The sequence below is a fragment of the Lycium barbarum genome, chromosome 7, assembly GCF_019175385.1.
Source record: "Lycium barbarum isolate Lr01 chromosome 7, ASM1917538v2, whole genome shotgun sequence".
Lineage (NCBI taxonomy): Eukaryota > Viridiplantae > Streptophyta > Magnoliopsida > Solanales > Solanaceae > Lycium > Lycium barbarum.
This window is the reverse complement of record NC_083343.1, coordinates 11168784-11190352: the sequence shown is the minus strand read 5'-3', so window position 1 is coordinate 11190352 and position 21569 is coordinate 11168784. Positions and strand designations below refer to the sequence as shown.

The following is a 21569-nucleotide window of genomic DNA, read 5'->3' as shown; positions in this document are numbered from 1 at the left end:
AAAAATATAAAAGAATATATCATTAAAGGTAAAATAAAAAAATTAATCCTAAAGAGCTTTAAATATAGAAAAATGTCATATTTTTAGACACCAAAAAAAATTGGTGATAATTTTTTCTTTTGTTCTTTCATTCAATGTTGAAAAGAGTCACCAACAAAATAGAAATTTATTACGAAATAATATTTTCAAATCTGGAAGGAAACCGAATGACACAAGCAGTAGTTTTTGCATGGTTTTATTTGACTCTACATCATCATAAAACACCATACTCATTATTTTTAATGACTTGAATAGTAAAAGAACTCATAAGTCATATCTGGTTTTGTCCAAGTTTTAGTGGACAGAATTATACTGATCATGCACTTATGCTGATGGGAGGTAGCAAGTATTAATAAACAAAATCATGTCTGGTTGGACCACTTATTTACCTTTGTCTATATTCCTTTCTTACTTCCTTAAACATGCAAATCTGGAATAGGGTTGGCCTTTATCCAAGAAAAGACATCAACCTACCCACATTTAAGAGATTTACCTACTAAAGACTGAACAAATCAAGTGTCCTTTTCTACCCCCACCATCCAGAATTGTAACAAAGTACTTCCAAGTTACCATGTAACCCTTTTAGCTCCTGGGGTCTTACCAACTGAGTAAACCTCTCTTCTCATGTTAGGTGTACATGTTCTATTGTTCTAGGATTAGGACAAATAACACTGATCTGTTGCTATGTTTAGTTCTCTAATAAACTCAAAACCATGCTTAGCAGACTTCACCCAAAAATCTCAAAGAGCTAAAAGAGACCACATATAAGTAGGAGTTTCTTCGTCTTCTTCTTCAGATCTCCTGGATCATAGAAGACATAAAGTAAACTACTTGTAGTAATGGAAAAGAACTCTAAAGATCATAGGAGATAAATAGAAACTGCAAATTGGGTTATTTAGCACACACTTCTTTCACACATTTACACTAATAATATATGTAGCTTGAGCAATTACAAGTACAACAACAGCTATGCCTCAATCCCAAGCAAGTTGGGTTCGGTTGTATGAATCCCCACCTACTTGAGTAATTACAAGTAGAGTAAGTAATTTACAAAGTGCGGAAAGTAGGTAATCTTGTGTGTTCTCAGTTCAATTATTCGCTGATAACACATGAAATGAGACAAAAGCAATTCTTTTGGTAAGCATATTACATGTTCCTGTAGAAAGTCTTGTCCTGCCAAACATTGTGCATCACCAGTCATTGTTCATCACAAAACCAACCTCACTAGGTAGTCTAAGAATTCCGTTGCAGCAAAATCACCCTCTGCAGAAGTTGAAGCTCTGGCCATCGCTAGATCCTTATTCAAGGAAGAACCATGTTCATAAACTTTCTCTTGGAAAATGCTGACCACCATTTGTTAGGAGTTCCATTAGGTCGATAAGCAACACTTAATAATCTCCCGCTAGTTTCCTCCCTTATTTGCTTCAGATAATTCCTGAATAGTTCTGAGTTCAATGTGACAGCCAGAAAAAAAAAAGTTTCAAAATCCATTAGTCTGAGAGCCAAACAACTACAGAAGAAAAGAAGAAAAAGAACAAGACAACAAAAAGAGAGTAAAAGTTGTCTAATATTGAGTATACATTTTACTGAGGAGATAAAACAAATGCAAAACGGCATCTTGATGTCAATTAAAGTAAGAGACATTGTGTCACAGTCCATATAAGAATAAGATTTTTTTGTAAGTCAGTTGCCAAATACCGCAAAGGTTTCACAAAAGGAAGAGGTGCTGCACCATTTCAATACATCCCACAGAAGTACAGAATTTCATGATAAGGATGTGTTTAATAATACTCCCTCCGTCCCAATTTATGTGGCACCATTTGATTAGGCACGGAGTTTAAGAAAGAACGGAAGACTTTTGAAATTTGTGGTCCAAAACAAGCCTTAGATAAATGTATGGCTGTAATTCATCTCATAAGGTTAAATTGTTTCTAAATATAGAAAGGTGACATTCTTTTTGGGACAAACTAAAAAGGAAAGTGTGCCACATAAATTGGGACAGAAGGAGTACCAAAATACAATCAAACTATATTTCAAAACGGGCGTGACAGCATAAACGTGCAATATAGCACATCACTTCAAACAAGAATATTAGGGATCGTTTGGTTGGAAACAAGTTATCCCAGGATAACTTATCCTGGGATTAGTTATGCCTCCTTCCCACAGGGATAAAATAACACTACAATCCAGGGATAACTAATCCCGAGTTTAATTATACTGCCATTTTATCCCAACCAAACGTGGGATAAACTCATCTCAAATATAATCCCGAGATTATTTATCCTTATCCCTTGTACCAAACGAGCCCTTACAGTTATATTTAAGTGAAAAGTGAGGAAAAAAAAAGGGAAAAAGAGATAAATGAGAAAACAAAAAATAGTCATTTCACTTTCTAAATCCGATCACTCTGTCAACTTCAGACACCCTAAGCTGGAATTCATTTTCTAGACTAACACACAACAACTCTTTCCTCCCTTCAGATTCCTCCAACATAACATTTGTTCATATACTTCTGGAACAATTTGAGGCCATAGGAGGTGATTGAAAATATTGAACATGGATGCATGGAACAACTCATTGTGGGATTCTACTGGGTATGTTGTTGTTGTTGTTGTTGGATGCGTGGAACAACTCAGGGGATCTCCAAATTGTTAGCCGCAATTTTCTGTCAATGATCAGCTCATAAGATGACAACTATCCACTGTCTTCTCGGATCACAATGGATGTTGGCAAGTATGTTTCAGCCAGGTGGTCGTTCTTTTTTCCAATAGAAGTCACTGAGGCGCTCAGAGTTGACACTAACAACCATACTTAGGTTCTCCTAATTTCGCCAAAGTACTTTTTCAAATAACACCACAATTGACAAGCTTTGGACCAACACTACTACAAAGTTTGTGTAATGATAATCCGGTTTTTCTTTTATAACAGACTACAGTTTTATTAGACAACACCCAAAGGGAACTCAACCTGTATACAAGTGTACAAAAATCCCAACATATTTAAATCTTTTAAGCCAACTTCTACTGACAATCCTAGCATGGAGAACAGAGACGTTCATACAAGGTCATAACTCTCAAAAAGTGGTTGTACAAAGACTAACCAACCCTTCATCAGAAAATACCTTCTGTGAGATTAGAGAGTTCAGATGAGAGGGATTTAAAATGATTTAGGAGAAGATTGACAGGAGAAAAAAGCACAAGGTCTTGCTGAGTGTTTTTCGAGGCGAGGCTGCATAATTTTGGCAAAAGAGGACAATGGAATAAAATAAAAGTTGCAGTTTTGACAGGGTCTGGATATACATTACTCGGCAAAAGTGATAAAACACATCAAATTCAGTCAAAAATAATGGAGTCCACAAAAGTTTTCTGTTTTGGCCTTTCCTTTTTCTTTTTTGGAAATTGGCATCCGGAAGTTTTCAAACCATCAACCGACATTGACTCATCCCAATCTTTACGAAAGAGATAGCTGATCCCAACTTCTTTTACCCTATTAAAGAAAGTCTTCCCGCTCATATAATCTTTCTCCACTTAGAACCAGATGCAGTGTTGTAAAATGTCAAAGAGGAATCGAGCCATACAAATATACTGTACATGAAAATTCCAGAAGAACAACTTGGCACAATTAGACCAGAATATTATGATTGAAGAATTATAGGCTGTGAACTTGTTTGTTTTCATTTTAGAATCTCAAAAAAAAAAAAAAATGCAAGCAAACTAGCGAACTCAACATCAACCAAAATCATTTATTGGTGGTTTATTCACATAGAAAAAGGAGAGTTGCTTAGTTCATATAACAATGTACCTGCTTCTTTTAGAGATTGGGCTGGAGAAAATAAGCCTGGGAACGGGAAACCTGCCTCTCCAGGTACAGGAACATTTTCCAGACCTAGGTTGATGATAGCCTTGGTTCCTTCAGCTAAAGTTCGGCAACCTTCAAGCCTCTTTAAAGCGATATTGATATACAATGTCAAATAGATAAGTAGCTTGTCAGATGAGCTTTTAATATCAAAGTTTTTGAAGAAGACATTTGCTCGGAAGAATGTGATTGCTTCATCGACAATATCGGTTGTATCTGCTCAAAAATAAGATAACCATCACCATAAGAATGTGGAGACATTGTCCTAAGAAAGAAAAGACTAGCAAGACTAACCTTGTTCTGAAACTGGAGCAGGTCCCCTTATATGGCTTTTCAGAGGTAATAAAGGGCATCCACAAGCTTTACTAATTCCTGCCTCGTCAACAAAGCTGGAGTGATAAACCTGCAATTGAATCAAAATCAGGTTACAGCTCTAAACGGGGCAAACTATTGGGTTTAGACACCCTGTAAAACAAAAAGAATAGTGTGACTAAATAGATCGGATAAATTCGTTGGAGTTGAATACAGAAAATCGTCAAGACAAATAGAGTCCTCATACAACCCTGGATAGCACAATGCACACTATGGAAGATCCTGAATTATCAAAAGAACCATCTACCCGTTCCAAGACCAAGAGCGTCCAAGGATTGGACGTCAGGAGTTACACGATCTCCAAGAGATAGTTAGAAGATGGTTGGAGAGCCATTTCGAAGATTCAAGCAAAGCATATCATGTTTGAAGGCTCGAGGAGTGCTTGGAAGAGGCTGAAAAAAGAAGCTGGTGGAAAGTGAAGTCCAGCGCGCGGCGAAGGCATTGAGTGTGGACCGGAGGAACTAAGGCTGGATGCCTTGCACCGAAACACAAAAGTTAAGTGGGCTGGAAATTACGACTCAGCGCGAAGCGCTGAACTTGAGGAATTGGTCAAGCGAGACGCACTGGTCTGACAAATTGGGAGGCTTTTCAGTTTTGGGCAATTTTGTCTGTCCTCAGACTTAGGTATTAGCTACATATAAGGATGAACTCGTTTTTTAGAGAGGTTTTAACATATTTTTAGATTGATAAACATCTTTCCGACGTTCGAACGGTCTTTGATCAGGCTGAACTTCGAAATTACTTTCAAGCTTGAATCTTGGTGGTAATTCTGTTTACTTTTAAATCTTTATATTTTTTTTGGTTCTTTATTGTCGTTCTTTGGGGATGATTGATTTCATCTATCAATTGTTAATATAGACATTAAGTTAGACCTGAGATTGTTTCTGTTCTTCAATTTTGGTTGGAATTTATGTCGTGTTATTTCCATTAATCAATTTATAATCTATTATGCTGCTTGAGTGTATCCAAATTGTATCCAGGTCCCGTCTCTAAATCAGTTATTGTGTTGTTTATCATCATTTGACTATAGACTTTTTAAATGAGTACAAATCAAAGAAGACTGCAATCCATCGCATATTGTCAATAACAGATCCTCATTGCCAAGATGTGTTGGAAACAGAATATACCATTTGTCATTTATTTATTTATTTATCTTTGAAGAAACCAAAGTATAACTCCAAAATAGTGGAATGTTGAACATATGAAATGTAAGCCATGTAGCTCATTTAGTGCACCAAACCATGAAAAGGGGTCCGAGTTCAATTACCAAACGAAAAGAAAAACAGTATGTTTTCGACTTTTCGTCATGTGTGGCTGTTTTCACACTGTCAACTCAGAGAGAGATAATTGTCACCAATGCAATGAAGATATGTAAACAAAAATTGCTTTCCGTACCATTTTCCTTGCCGAAAATTTTGTTTCGTAGCACCAGATGGGAAATTACACTTTCCAGCTGCTAAAACAACAATCTGCAGATGCACTCAACAAGCATCAGATAACTAATAATTGAAAAAGAAAAATTAATTGAAATACAACTAACATGACTCCAGTATAAAAGGATGTGCATCAAAATTTACAATTCACTTCACCTACATCAGATAACTAGCTATGCATCTAAGTAATATTAAAATACTCTTCCATCTAGTCCTACATCTTCTTCCCTCTCTCCCCTTGTTCCTTTTATTTTTCAAGTTTCCAAGACGTGTCCGCCCTTTCATTTCAAATCATTCTGTTCATGTCGTTTTCCGAGGGTCTTTCGGAAACAGCCTTCCTATCTTCTGAGATAGGGGTAAGGTCTGCGTACACTTTTCCCTCCCCAGACCCCACATTGTGGGATTTCACTGGGTATGTTGTTGTCATTTTCATGGTGGCTACTAGAGTAGCTTTGGCTCAGATCTTGTATTTGTGTTTAAAATCCACTTAATATTTGTGTTTCTCGAATCATAAACTCAAAATCCTACCTCCGACTCTGATTAAACATGGTTTAGCAAATCATGAAAGTTGCTAAACTTATATTCCACATAACATCAATTTATAAAAACAGGCTTGCTTGCCTTCTTTTGTTACACATTATAACAGTTCCATCTGTCACCATAAAAACACGAACGTAGGATCATTAAACTAGCATTCTTCCCTAATTTTAAGATCTAACTGAATTATGAAATCAATTGAACATTCCCAGATTTTTAAAAAATATTTGTAATCACAGCTGTAATTAACAAGTATCATCATAATTAAATACTTCTCCAGTAACAGAAAAAATTTCAACGGCAATCATCAATTAATTAATGTGAAATTATGATCATAAGAGTACCAAAAGAGAAAATAGGAAAATGAACTACGAGGGCATAATAGTAATTTTACTCACTGGATTTGGGAGAAGAGAGAGGTAATTGCACCAAACTTTTGAGACTGAAGAAGAAGTGAATGAGAATCAAACGAATTTGGGTGTAATTAGTTGAAGATGGGCTTAATGATGGAAGCTATTAGGCTTTCTCATTTAATTGGACCCAATTCATTGGGCCGTTTCTTGTAACCAATTTACTTACATTGGACCAATCATCCTCATAGTTTTCGAGAAAATTTTCATAAATAGCTATAGTTTACGGCATAATTATGAATCGTAGCTATAGTTTGCGTATTTAAGAAACGTAGCTACAGTTGTTGCATCAGGCGGAAGAGTTGTATCACGCCGGAGATTGTATCAAGCGGCGGGTATCAGTTGTATTAGCGCATACTGTATCAGCATAAATCGCGCAAAAGAGCTGCATTCAGCACATACTGCATCAGCTATACAGTTACGCGTGCTACAAAACACAAAATGTAGCTACGTTTCGTAATTTTTTGAATTTATAGCTATGTATCGTAAATACAGTCTAAATATTTGTCAAGTCCCGTAATTTTTCCTTTTCCATACAACAAGATTTATCTATTAATAAGGTCTCTCCAAACAACAACTACTTGATCTCTTTATTTTGCAAACGAGCAACTGCGTACACTATAACCAGTTGTATGAATAAGATATGCAAATGTTTATTTCTCTTTTTTTCTTTTTTTTTCTTTTCAAATGTTTATTTCTATCTATTTGAATCAATAGGAGATCATATCGTCTTTGTGACTCAGAGATATGCTTATGGCATTTTATGTAAATGTGTTTGTTGCCATAACCTGACGAGATCAAGCGGGTAATCTGTTATAACAAGTTAAATTATATTAATAGAGTAATTTTTACTATCAGTTGGTATAAGTTAAAATTTTATCTTTATATTGTCCGATGCAGTCATATGTTTATTTGTTGGCAATAAAATATGATACTCTTTGTGAAAAATATTTTGTTGCATTTTCATATGGATGTTTGGACCAGGGGCGGAGCCAGCCCTTCGGGTGTGGGTTCGGCCGAATCCAGTAGCTTTTGTCCGAACCATATATTTATATTAATTTTTTTGTCAAATATGTATAAATTATTAATTAAGAACCCAGTAACTTTAAAGAATTAGAACCCCGAACCCACAAGCTTCGAATCCTGGCTCCGCCTCTGATTTGGACTCGTGTCCGATGCTATATGATTTAACTATGATGATGATTTTGGCAAATTACTTTGCAAATGAGTTCTCTTAGGCACTTTGTATCCAAATGATTCTTTGTTTTGAAATTGATGGAACATAATGGATTTTGCACTACTATTTTGCCAACTTATTAATGTTCTTAGCAAATAATTAAAACAGTAAACTTTACGTAGAGCAAATATTCTCGAGTTCAGACTAGTATTATTTACTCCCCTACATGGCTATTTTTTTTTTTAATCCAAACATAAATTTTTTATTCATGCATCGGCAAAGCAAAAAAGTCACAAGTTTCATATACAAGCCATGTGGGAAACTGTTTATTTGGCTAAGAATCCCATGTACCAAAGCTTTCGAAAAATTAGACAGAACATGACGACATTTATTCCTTTCAATAACAAAAAAAAAAGGAACTACATATAGCTAGGTTGTCTCCTCAGATGACCAATATATTCACATATGCTATGCACAATCCGAGCTGATGATTGTATCAAACTCTATACTATATATCATTACCAATTCTTTCTCATTCAATATAATATGAATTTTCCTCCAACCTTTACGAATGACAATGTGCAAATACTTTTTTAATTAACCACAATAACTTCAGCAATTATTGGCTGATTGAATTAGGCATGAGCATCAATTCCCACCGCACCAATACTTGTTTTATACGTGAAAACAACTTTTTTGTTCTTAGATCTTAATATTCTCAAATTAAGCTCATCCAATTAATTTCTAGGAGTATTACTTTTTAAGTGCTTACTTAAAGATCTTATTGAAACTTTACCTAATTTAATGGATACTCTTCCAACTTATGATCATGGTGTAAGTATTATTAAAGGTGTCCAGAATTAAAAGACTTGTTGAAATACCCTACTTTATAATCCACCAACAATGATGATAATTAATAACCTAATGCCCAAAGAAGGAATAATTCCAAGAATGATGCTAGTATATATGAAGACCTTTGACAATGACATTATCTTGGAAATAACATTTCTTTAGTTTTTCCTTTTAATTTGTGGTCCTCATTGTCTTAGGAGTAAATCATGATCAGAAAGTTATTTGGCTCCAACCAGTTCAACTTGCTAACAAATTTGGTGCTTTTTTGAATTACTTGGTTGATTTTGAATTGAGATATGGATATATTCCACCAAATTTAATAATTCAAAGGAAATGCTTATCTTTTGTTTTTTAAATTCTACTACATTAAATTAAGAAGATTACATAACAATAGTTAGAGCCCCCTTCAAAATTAAATAATATGTAAAAACACTGAAATTAATGAAAATTTATACTACTTGTTGGTTTTAGTCAGGAAAAAAACATGAATATGACACTTTATTAATTTTTTCTTTCTCAACTTTTTGTTGTAGAAACATTCTTATCTTCTAGTAAATTAAAAGATTTAAGGTGTGTAGAAAAGACCTATAGAAGACCTTTAGACCAAATTTATGTGAACCAAAATGATCAACATAGTGTGTTTAGTGTAATTCTACAAATCAGTGTGACGTAGCTGTGTATTAACAAAAACTTATGGGGCAAAATCAATATAATTAGTTAAGAAGACTAATATGAAGACAAGACTTCCTTTTTAATGATAGTGAAATCCAATTCTTGAAAATATCTCAGGTATTAGATTCCAGCATTAGTGGTCCATAACGCCAGCAAATTCATATCTATTTATTGTCCTCATGGTTTGTTAATGACCTACCTGCCATGTGCCAAAACAATAATTATGACCCATTAATTTATCAGTTATTGGTTTTTCGATGTATTACCAAGTGTTCGATATCAATTTTTAGATTCGATTAATCTAAGATTCGTGTTGCGTAAAAACTACTATAATGAGAGCACTCTCTATCATATTTTTTTTCATTCCCAAAATTCTAATCCAAAATCTCAAATGTAGGGAGTAACGAGAATTCTATCAATCCCACTAAAATAATAGAGTTTCCACTAATAAAAGAGTTGAAAGGGACTCCTTAGTTAAACAAAGTCCAACCGAATTGAATGCATAAACCATCCTGGTCCCTCCACGTGGCACCATCACACATGTCAGACAAGGACAGATTACTTGACATTTGAATCATTAGAACGCAGCTTGGCACGTATAAAGATTTTCTCACACCGCTAATAACTTATTATTATTATTATAATTATTTCTATAATGACAATATTTAAAACGACTTGTACGCACCTGATTAATTCAATTTGGGTAACTCTGTTTTTCCTTAATATTAGCAATTCGGGAACTCTTTTTTTTCCCCATCAAAAGACTGACCTTTTCATTCATTTGATAGCAAAGCAAAAGAGTCACGAGTTTCATGTATAAGCCATATAGGAAATTGGTCATCCCAAGAAACTGCATCGACTAAAGTCTTTGAAAAACTAGCAAGACGGTGACTACACCTATTTTTGTTCCTTCTAATAAAGAAAATCGAACTACATCTAGGATGTCCCTGAGCTGCATGATATCTTCATATACATTTTGCACCGGCCAAGGTGCTGACTTCAGTCCTTGACTTATCATTACCAATTCCCTTGCATCCGATAGAATATGCACTTTCCTCCATCCTTTGTGAACCGCAATCTGCAATGCCTCTCTAACTGCAATTGCTTTAGCGATGATTGGTTTCCCAACTGACTGAATTGGAGAGCCAAAGGCATGAATCATCGAACCAACATTCGGGAAATTTAGTATTGATGTAGTACCCATCTAAGCACTAGCATCAAAATATAGCTACTACATCAATACTAAATTTCACCTAATTTTATATGGATGATATTCCCCTGAGGAAAACTGAATATGCCAAATATTACAATTTTAATTGCACCGTTTTCAATTCGAATTTCATCTAAGCACTAGTATCTAATTAGTTTTTTAAAAAACCTTTTTGTTGACAATGTGCAATGATGTATATATCCTCCTTGTAGAGTATCTTCCTCTAATGGTCTTGACTAATTTAGATTCGTGTTGAGTAAAATTTATTAAAAAAAAAAGTACTTGTCACTATTGCTTTACCACTATAACGTCGAGACCGTTAATTAAATCATACGATAAAAGAATTCCATCTATCTCACTATCATAAAATTTCCACTAATAAACGAATTGAAAAAGACTCCTCAGATTAATCAAAGTCCAACCTAGTTGATAACATGTGAACCACCCTGGTCCCTCCACGTGGCACCATTACATTTATCGGACAAAGGCAAGTTACTTGACATTGAATCATCAGAACACAGCTTGGCACATATAAAGCTTTTTCTCACATCACTGTACTAAACTATTACTATTATTATTTTCATATAACAATTATTACTTCAATAAGTACTTACTATTTTCTATCGGCATAGCAGTTCTGTAACTCTACCTATTGAAGTTTAGCTGAAAATTACCTAGATGCATCAGTATTAAATATTTCCCCTTAGTTTATATGCATGATATGTCCCGAAGGATAAAAGAACAGCCAAATATTACAATGTCAATTACAACGTTTTCAATTCAAGTTTCATCTAATTAGATTTTAGATTTTTGTTTTCTTGTTGACAATATGCAAAAGAATAAAAAACAGCAATATATTTTTTTTAAAATTAATTGGCAACTTGCTTCCTCTAATGATGTATAGATCTTCCTTGTAGAATATCTTACAAAAATGAATAAATTAATAGACATGTATAAAATTAGTAGAGTCCCACCAACAAAACTTAGACATCAATTGTGTCATATACTTAAAGCATATTCAATCAACCCAACCCCCAACAACAACATATCAAAACTTCAAGTTATTGCAATTTCATTAACGAAGGTACAAAAAATTGGTACCAGTTCAATGTTCGATAATTGTATTGAAGAGAAAAGGACCAAAATCATCCATAATGTTTGGGTTTGGATCAAAATCATACATATTCTTTCACATGGTGCACTAATAGTACATTATGTTTGCATAAGTGGTGCACTTTTAGTCACAATCCCAAATAAATTTAACGGAAAAGAACAAAAATGCCCCTGAACTTTTAGAAAAGGTATAAAAATACCCTTTATTCATCTATTTTGCTACAACTACCCCTCAATTCAACTTTTTGAGAATTTATTCCCCTTGACTAACGGACAACACTAATTTTTTTTAAAAAAAAAAAAATTAAATTGCACATGACATTTTATTACTGAAAAATTGATTTATTCTTTTAAAAAGAAATCTGAAACCTTGGATTTTTTTAAAATTTGGAAAACTTTTTTTTAACGAGTAAAATCTTGACTAACGGACAACACTAATTTTTTTTCTTTTCAAAATGTGAAAAATTGGATTTTTATAAAAATCTGAAAAAATTAAATTTTTTATGGAAAAACTGTGTTTAAAAAAAAACCAGAAAACTATCTTTTTTTAAATCTAGAAGAAAATTATGGAGTATTAGTTTTGCACATTTTACTTAAAAAAACAATCAGTTTTTCAGATTTAAAAATTGAATTTTCTAAAAAAAAAATGGGGTTTCCACCCGTTAATTTTTTTTTTCCAAACTTAAAAAAATTCCACATGTTTTAATGAAAATCCAATTATGTTTTTTTTTTAATATATATATATATATATAAAAGGCTTACTACATTTGTTTTTTTAAAGAAATGGATGTTGAAAAATTATTTTTCCTTATTCTACAAATAACGATTTTTCAGATTTCTTTTTAAAAGAATAAATCAATTTTTCAGTAATAAAATGTCATGTGCAATTTAATTAATTTTTTTAAAAAAAAATTAGTGTTGTCCGTTAGTCAAGGGGAATAAATTCTCAAAAAGTTGAATTGAGGGGTAGTTTTAGCAAAATAGATGAATAAAGGGTATTTTTATACCTTTTCTAAAAGTTCAGGGGCATTTTTGTTCTTTTCCGTTAAATTTATTTGGGATTGTGACTAAAAGTGCACCACTTATGTAAACTTAATGTACTATTAATGCACCATGTGAAAGAATATGTATGATTTTGATCCAAACCCAAACATTATGTATGATTTTGGTCCTTTTCTCTTGTATTGAAGCCTCGGTTGATTTAGATGCGCTTCTATTAAGATTTTTTATATATTTAAAACTCGAATTTAAAATCTCTGATTAAGGGTAGAAAGATCATATTCATCCACCATGGCCAATAGTGATTTCAAGTGACACTCGTCGATAGTTTAAATTCTACTCAGAGAAAAAAGAAAATAAAAAGTCGTCCCTTAGCCTTGGAACTTCAATTAAAATGGTTCCTAATTGCTAATACTTTTATAATTACAAGGTACAAGGAGTACTAATAGTCCTCGAAGTTTTAAAAAGAAGAAACTTACTTTGATAAATTGAACGAAATCCGTGTTGATATTTGTGACTAACTTTTAAATGAGAGGCAAATCTGATAAGGCAGACGAATAGATTTCGGATGCCGAATGCAAAACCAAAGAGAAAAGAGAATGAGAAGGTCACATGATCCAACACTTGTCTAGTAACTAAGTGAGAAAATATCCAGTCTTGTTGGAAGTTGTTGGACAAATGACATCTTTCTTCAATATTGGAAGCCACCTCTTCATAGAGATCCTCTAACACAAGCAACCTCTATTGTGACAATGACACTGTCACCAGTTGAAAGAAACTAAGAAAGCCACACAGAAGAATATATACAAAAAACAATTATATGAAAATAGAGTCAAAAAATCATAATCACACTTTTCTATTTCCACACAAAACTCCAAGAAAAATGCACCTTCACTTTTTTTTTTTCTTTTTTCTTGGCAATCCTCCATCTCTTATATTTTTTACCCATGGATCAGAATTTGACTAGCAAAATAATTACATCTTACAATGAGCACCAAGCCTTTGTGGCCAAAGAATGAACCTACTCTCTACATAATATGCTACTAGAAAGCAAACAAACTAGAGACTGTTATGCTAAATTAGGCTTGAAAATGAAGATGTTAACATATAAGGAATGTTGGCAAGAGGACCTCTCTGGCATGCCAATTCATGTATATCCTTCACAATATCAAATACAGCATTAGGTTGTGCGAGTTTAAGCGCGTTCGCTGACATCCTTTTCAGCTCGTCGCTTTTGGTGGTAAACCATTCTGCAACGATCCGAGCTGTTTCTCTAGGGCGTCGCGTGAAAACACCAGCTCCGTTGTCAACTACAAAGGGAACATTTCCCTTCTCCTGTAAATACACAAGAAAGTACAAATCAATAACAAGATTAAATACGCCACCAGGACTCGAAGTGAAAAGTCAACTTCTAAAATTCACTAACTTGTCCAGGGATGTAGTCGTTCAGAATAATGGGAAGTCCCCTGATTAATGCTTCCGCAATTGTACCAGGTCCAGCCTATGAAGTGCAGAAACAGAACTTTTAGTCCAATTATCTCAATAGTCATCGGAAATTTAGGCGACAGATTGACATACCTTTGTGATAATACAATCACAAGCACCCATCCACTTCTCCATCTGTTTCTGAAATCCTTTGATCTGAACATTAACAAATATAAGATACAGTAAGACCTCTCTATAATAGGTATCCTCTATCTTAACATTTCACTATAACTGGATAATTTTCTTTGGAACCGACTTTCGTATTATGTTATATGTTCTCTATAACAACATCTTGCTATAGCAGTCAAAAATATCTGGACAAGTGACACTGGTATAGAGAGGTGTGGCTGTACTTGCCATTGTCAAGCCTACAGAAAGTGTATTAACAGAGTTTTGCAATTCCATTTACCTGGACGGGGATGTTCCATTCGAGTGATCGTAATGTGGATGCTAGGGCTTCGTTGCGTCCACATATGACAATCATTTGACCTATAGGTTTGCCAAGTTGCTTATCGAAGAGTGCTTCCCCAAGAGCCTTTGCAGTTTTTTTCACAGGACCCATCCCTTCACCGCCACCCATCAGCAAAACCGCTGGCAATGTGGGGTCCATCTCAAGTTCTATTCTAAGGTCATCTTTGGAAAGAACTGCCCGGCAAAAAGAAGGCCGGATGGGCAAACCAAAAACACGTGTTTGAGATTCTCCCAAGCGATCTAGTGAGGCTCTCTTTGCTACCTCCTCTGAGGGGCAGTACAAACGATTGACTCCCGGATGAAACCTGAAATAGAAAGATTTCATATATCGGATTGTTATATGAGATGAATGCATTAAACTTTTATAGAGTTCGTCAATAATTTACCATGTGCGATGGCAAGTGTTGAGATCCGTAATAACTGTTACAAAAATTACTTTTTTCTGCAGGCCTTGCCATTTAAGAACACATAAAGGAATGTGCTGCATAAGAGGATGAACACTAATGATTATGTCTGGCTTGTACTCCATCAGGCCAGCTTCTACCTCCCTATAAATTCAAAAATGCAAACAGAAATTAGTAAAACCCTGTGGAAGTAGGATGCTAAAAAGGCAAGTGTGTAATTAAATGTAGACAAAGTTATAGGTATGGCCTAACTACAGTACAAAAAGAATCTAGAAAGCAATAAAACTCAATGAGCATTCCCCTAGAAACAACATTGGACATATAACAACAGAAAATATCTATAACTTGAGACAAGGCAGAAAAAGTTAAAAGCAGAGGAGACAACAACATACTTTGCATAGAAGGCGGCAATAGCAGCAAGATAGACGGAGTGTATCCACCGAGGGGACGTGCCATGAAATGCGACGCTCCAAAGGCCAACATGTTTAACCATGAACTTGTATTGTTGCTCCATGTTGTTCAATGGCCAGCCTGTGTATTCCTTCCAAACATCCTTGACGAAAATCTGCATGTATTAGGCAAGACTTAGTTGAAATCATGGTAGGTCCAATACAGCAAAGACCTCTGTAAGGCATATGATTGCATGATTCAGAACCCCAAATACAAAATTGTCAAAAATTCAGAATTTTAATTATACGCATTAGCCTCAATAAGCTATAAAACTTAAGGCTTTTTTCAACTGAGGGTGATGTGTATAATTCAAAGAGATTGATTCATTTTATGTAGTTAACTACCTAATAGATGCTTGAGAACATGCGTAAAATATTTTCCAAAATTTAACCACAAGTGTGTAATATAAACACTTTATCATGTATTCAGGTGTTCAATTGGAACAAGCCGTAGTTCGAGTGTCTAAATAAAATTTACTAACAAATTTAAGGACCGTGGATGTAAATAAGCCTAAAAACAAATAGGAGAGAGGCTAAACTATGATTTTGTTCAAACCTTGTAACATCATTGTTAACATCAAACACGCAATGTGAATATCTAAAACAAGGTTTACTCAACAACTCTCATTTTAAGAATAAAAAAATTTGATCTCATTAGTTGCCCAATGGGACCACACACCATTGATATGTAGTACTTAACAACTAAGCAAACAGATCACAGAAACTCAAAAAATTTCAAGAACCAAAAACCAAGCTGGTAAAAAACAAGAAAAATATCAACATATGCAAATAATTACTCCTTCCGTTTCAATTTATTTGTCTTACTTTTTAATCTGTTTTAAAAATATGTCACTTTCTATATTTAGCGGTTACTCTTTACACCCAACATCCTATATGACGAACTCTCTCCGTTGATATAGTTTGACTGGTACGGAATTTAAGAAAGAAATGAAGACTTTTGAAACTCGTGATCTAAAACAGATAATAGATATTTGTGTGGCCGTAAACAATTTCCTTAAAATAAAAGGGGAAATTTTGAGTTATTTTTAAATATAGGAATGTATCATTCTTTTTAGAACATACTAAAAAGAAAAATATATTGGGACAGAGGGAGTATTTAATGCCACAAGATTCATAGGACATTTTGGTTCATTATACGCGATTAAGAATACAAGATTCAAAAACAAATTGAAACGGAGGGAGTAAAAAAAAAAAAAAAAACTTACCCTATATTGATCACCAAATTCTAAATTGAAAGCATCTCTAATAGCCTCAGCTGAAGCTCTATGACCACCACCAGTATCACTCATCAAAATAAGCACATTTTTGGTTCTTTCAGCACCAATTTGCACCATTTCCATGGTATCATCTTCATCTTCTTGAAAATCATATTTTAATCTCTTTTGGCTACTACCTCCAACAAATCCATAAACACCAACTCTCTCTAAAACAGTGTGTATTGATTTTCTAGGAGAAGTCACCTTAGTCACCATATTTTTAACCTCTTTTCGCACCAACTCTGTAATATATAAATTGGTTACTTGAAAATGTACTCCAAAGGGTCAAATACCAACCAGTAAAAGAAAGTAACAATTCAACTACCCTTTTTTTGCCAAATTCAAGATTTGGATACCCTTTAAGACAAGAAGATGAAGTTTAGTAGGTAACTTTCTATTTCAGGCAAACGTCAAAAAAAAGAAGTAGAGTAAAGTTACAATAACATTATAAACTTCAAATCTTTTAAGAAAATCCAAGATTTTGACACACTTTAAGACTCTTTTTCTAAAAATGGAATCAGAGACTTCAACAACACAAGTAAGGATGAAATGGGATGGTTTAACAATTTTATTTTTTTAAAATCAAGATTTGGACACCCTCTAAGACCCTTTTGCAGAAAATGGAAGAAATGGTGTGGTTTAACACTTCTTCTTTTTTTTTAAATCAAGATTTGGACACCCTTTAGCAGAAAATGATGTGGTTTAACAAATTTTAAGAAAATTCAAGATTTGGACACCCTTTAAGACCCTTTTTCATAAAATGGAGGAAATGGTATGGTTTAACAAATTCAAAGAAAAATCAACTTTTGGACACCCTTTAAGACCCTTTTTCATAAAATGGAGGAAACAGTATGGTTTAACAAACTTCAAAAAAAAAAAAAAGATTTGGACACCCTTTAAGACCCTTTTTACAGAAAATGGAGACTAAAGAGTTAGGACAGTACAAATATGGTGGTTTTTTCTGTTATAATAAGAGAGAGAGAGAAGAGGAGGGAATGTGCTGTTTTAGATACTGGAATTATGCTTTTCACTTCAAAAAAATAAAAATAAAGAAGAAACAATTATGGCGGAGTATTCACTTTTCAAGGATTTATAGCCGTCGGATTCATCGTGTTTAATAGAAATTTGGAATGATTCGCATATTGGGTAGGAAACTTCGAATGTTCGTATGGGAAAATTCGAATCTTTTTGTCACACAACTATTGGTACTAACCAATGGTAATTTGAGTTATTTCGCTCCGACATAAATAGTGTGATATTTGAAATAAGTAGTGTGATATTTGAAATTAAATTTTTAAAAATATACTCCCTCCGTTTTAATTTATGTTAATTCATTTGACTCGGCACGACATTTAAAAAAGAGGGAAGACTTTTGAAACTTATGGTTCAAAATAAGTTTTGAATATTTATGTGGCTGTAAATCATTTCATAAAGTGAGTTAGAAAATAGGTCATTCATTTTGACACGGACTAAAAAGAACATAGGTTCAAATAAATTGAAACAGAAAGAATATGAAAGTTGAAGTTATGTTGAACATGAAAATGCAATTCATACTTTTGTGAGTCAAAATTTTAAAAAATTGAAAACTCTGCGAAAATCTATTTTTCAAACTTCAAAATTTAAAATTGAAATAGTAAACCAATTTGAAAAATGGAAACTTTAAATAATTTCAAAATTTTGAAATAAGGTTCTTTGCTCATTTCGTCTTTCTATGAGCTGAGGTTTTCCGGAAACATTCTCTCTTCCTTCCCCAGGTAGAGGTTAGGTCTGCGCACATTCTATTCTTCCCAAACCTCACTTGTAAAATTACACTGGATATGTTATTGTTCTTTGTTAATTTCATAATTTAGCACACATTAAAAAAAGTGTGTCGCATTAAAATAGAATGTGTGTCATAGAAAAGAAATTATCCATCCGTTCTATTGACACTATTTTCGTATTAGTCCATAAAAAAGAAATGTCATATTTTTATATTTTTTTAATGAGATGCTTTAATAGCTACACAAATATTACGGCGTGCTTAAGATCATAGTTTAATGAACAAACAAGTTAAAATTAACTCTTTTAAAAAGCCAAATGGCAATTTGTAATTGGTCAATAATAAAATTCCGTAATTTAAAAAAAAATCCAAATTTTAAAAAAAAATTGCCAATAATAAATTTCCAGTAATTTAAAATTCCAGATTTAAAAAAAAAATTGCCAATAATAAAATTCCGTAATTTACATATTTGTTTTAAAAAAAATTGTGTGGAAACTTAAAAATTAAAAACTAAAAATTTAAAAATATGAACGAAACTGTTTTTATTTATTTTTGCATTTCGTGAATAAAAAAACGAAATAGGAAATTATAATTTTTTTTGCATTTCGTGTATTAAAAAACGAAATAGGATAATTTTTTTTTTCGTTCATATAAAAACGAAATAGGATAATTTTTTTTTTCGTTCATATAAAAACGAAATTGGAAAATTGGACAAAATATATTTTCCAATTTTGTTTTTATATGAACAAAATTAATTTTTTTATCCTATTTCATTTTTCAATACACGAAATGCAAAAAAAAATTATAATTTCCTATTTCATTTTTTTATTCACGAAATGCAAAAAAAAATAAAAAAAATTCGTTGATTAATTCACGAAATGCAAAAAAAAAATCAGTTTTGTTCATATTTTTTAATTTTTAAATTAAATAATATATGTGTCCAATCACAAAATGCCATTTGGCTTTTTAAAAGAGTTAACTTTAACTTTGTTAGTTTGAGGGGTATATTTGAGCCAAAAACAAACCTTAAGGGTATTTTTAGACCAAAAGGTGGAAGGAGGGTATTTATGAGCCTTTTTCAATAGTTCAGGGGTATTTTTGGACCTTTTCCGTTATAAAATATTTAAAATCACAAATCAAACGTCTTCCTTTCTTTACAAAACTTTGTGTCAAGTCAAACTACGACAAAATTTAAACAACGTGAGTATTTGTTATCTTTTTACGATCTTGCCCTTCCTTCTTGTGGAATTTTGTCTTTTTACTTGTATGGAAATTATAGTTCAAGTTTATTGTCAGTTTGCTTTAGTCATTGTCCATTACAGTCGGTCGTTAAGCCCATGAGTCATTGGCGTGGCGTCCACTCTTTGCTTTGTATTTCTTGCGGGTAATTTTCACAATTGTGGCCTTCCATTTATTAATATCACTATTTGCTTTATAATTGTCGCCTTCCATTTATTAATACCTAATTATAGTTTTTCTCATGTATAGCTTTCATGGGGCATGATTAAGTTTTCATTAGTTGGACAATTTTTCGATGATATTGATTTTTATTAGTAGTATCTTTAAACTGTTAATATCATTATAGAATATGTTTACGCGTCGAATAAAACAATTCAAATAAGTTATGAAGACAAATATTCTGTTATTTATTCCTTCATTTCGTTGCAGGACAATCTCTTGATATTATTTTAGAAGTTGAAAGAACCGAAATGTGTGCTATTTTGATGCTAAAAAAAAAATGTGTGCTATTTTTATTTTTTTCTCATAACAACATACATAAATTGTTCTTTAAATTGGAATTTGTTATTTAACTCCTCTTAAAATGCCTGCAATTGGAATATTCATATACTATTGACCTCTGCAATATGTGCAACATAACGTTTCTTTTCTGTCAAGGCATATATATAAAGTGAAATTTGTGATTTGACATGGCTTTTTTTCTCATTGTCGTTGCTCCTTTTTGAATTGCTTTTATTTTAGCCAAGGGCCAATCTGAATCAACTTGTGACTTCCTAAAATAGGGATAGAGTCTGCGTACACTCTAACCTCCTTAAGTCTCACTTATGGGATTATACTGCGTATGTTGTTGTTGTTGATGATGATTTAACTCGTCTTAAAATGCTTGAAATATCAACAATATATTGACTTTAAGATAATACAAATTTTCAAAGGGCAAAAAATATAAATGTACATATTAAGATGGTATATTTACGGAACATGACGATAACTTTCAGTTTACAAAATATATCAATAGATTTGTTACAAAATCTATACGAATCAGGTAAATTTAAAAGAAGCAAAAAAACACATTAAATAAGGCAAGGCAACTGCTTTCCTTATTCTATCCACTTTTTTCTCTCCATTCAAAATTAATAGATATTGTTCCTGATTTCTCCAACTTTTGCTTCCTTATTTCACCCACTTTTCTCTCCCCATTCAAAATTAAGAGATATTGTTCCCTAATTTACTCCAACTTTTACTCAAAAAGTTCATTCTAATTGGTCATTTTTATGTACAAAGTTCATACACTAGAAAACATATATGTATAATTTTTGTATGCCATATGTATAACTGTATAAATTTGTTATAATTTTTATATATGAAATATGTATAAAAATTGTATGTGTATTTTGATTATGATAAAGGACATATAAAGGTATAAAATTTAATCAAAGTATGTATAAATTTTGGAAAATATGTATGATAAATTTGTAAATCAACCAGATTTCACACAAAGTACATATACCAGAAAATAAATATGTATAAATTTTTGTATGCAATATGTATAACTGTATAAATTCGTTATAATTTTTATGTATGGAATATGTATAAAAGTTGTATGTATATTTTGATTATGATAAAGTACATATAAATTGTATAAAATCTTATCAAAGTATGTATAGATTATGAGAAAGTATATATGTATAATAAGTTTTCTGATTGATACAAACCAGATTCCATACACATATCAGTTTTCAATATTTTTAAGACTAATTCATATCGAATTTATTCGCATTTCATACACATTGTGCCGCATATATCTAAAAAAAATGAA

The 21569-nt window shown here is 32.7% G+C and overlaps 2 protein-coding genes across 2 annotated transcripts; both read right to left on the bottom strand.

Annotated features, from left to right (window-relative positions):
* Positions 1–908: 908 nt before the first annotated feature.
* On the bottom strand, positions 909–6781 carry LOC132603112 (actin-related protein 2/3 complex subunit 3). Its single transcript, XM_060316008.1, has 5 exons — positions 6635–6781; positions 5662–5735; positions 4189–4297; positions 3841–4110; positions 909–1484 (listed from the first exon to the last, which is right to left on the bottom strand). The coding sequence occupies exons 2-5, from the start codon at positions 5662–5664 to the stop codon at positions 1342–1344; spliced, it is 525 nt and encodes a 174-aa protein (XP_060171991.1). The 5' UTR covers positions 5665–5735; positions 6635–6781; the 3' UTR covers positions 909–1341.
* A 6715-nt stretch (positions 6782–13496) lies between these two features.
* On the bottom strand, positions 13497–17802 carry LOC132603111 (monogalactosyldiacylglycerol synthase 2, chloroplastic-like). Its single transcript, XM_060316007.1, has 7 exons — positions 16705–17802; positions 15422–15594; positions 15012–15173; positions 14564–14930; positions 14248–14310; positions 14096–14170; positions 13497–14004 (listed from the first exon to the last, which is right to left on the bottom strand). Exons 1-7 carry the CDS (start codon positions 16969–16971, stop codon positions 13744–13746), a joined length of 1368 nt encoding a protein of 455 aa, XP_060171990.1. The 5' UTR covers positions 16972–17802; the 3' UTR covers positions 13497–13743.
* Between the last annotated feature and the right edge of the window lie 3767 nt (positions 17803–21569).

Excerpts from the sequence above, each read along its gene's own strand:
- LOC132603112 (XM_060316008.1), bottom strand. Across the intron at positions 4,111-4,188 it reads TGCTCCAGTTTCAGAACAAG|ATACAACCGATATTGTCGAT; the intron begins GTTAGTCTTGCT and ends ATTTTTGAGCAG. Across the intron at positions 1,485-3,840 it reads CCAATCTCTAAAAGAAGCAG|AACTATTCAGGAATTATCTG; the intron begins GTACATTGTTAT and ends CATTGAACTCAG.
- LOC132603111 (XM_060316007.1), bottom strand. The coding sequence starts at position 16,971 with ATGGTGACTAAGGTGACTTCTCCTAGAAAATCAATACACACTGTTTTA. Across the intron at positions 15,174-15,421 it reads ATTGCCGCCTTCTATGCAAA|GGAGGTAGAAGCTGGCCTGA; the intron begins GTATGTTGTTGT and ends TTGAATTTATAG. Across the intron at positions 14,171-14,247 it reads GTGATTGTATTATCACAAAG|GCTGGACCTGGTACAATTGC; the intron begins GTATGTCAATCT and ends TGCACTTCATAG.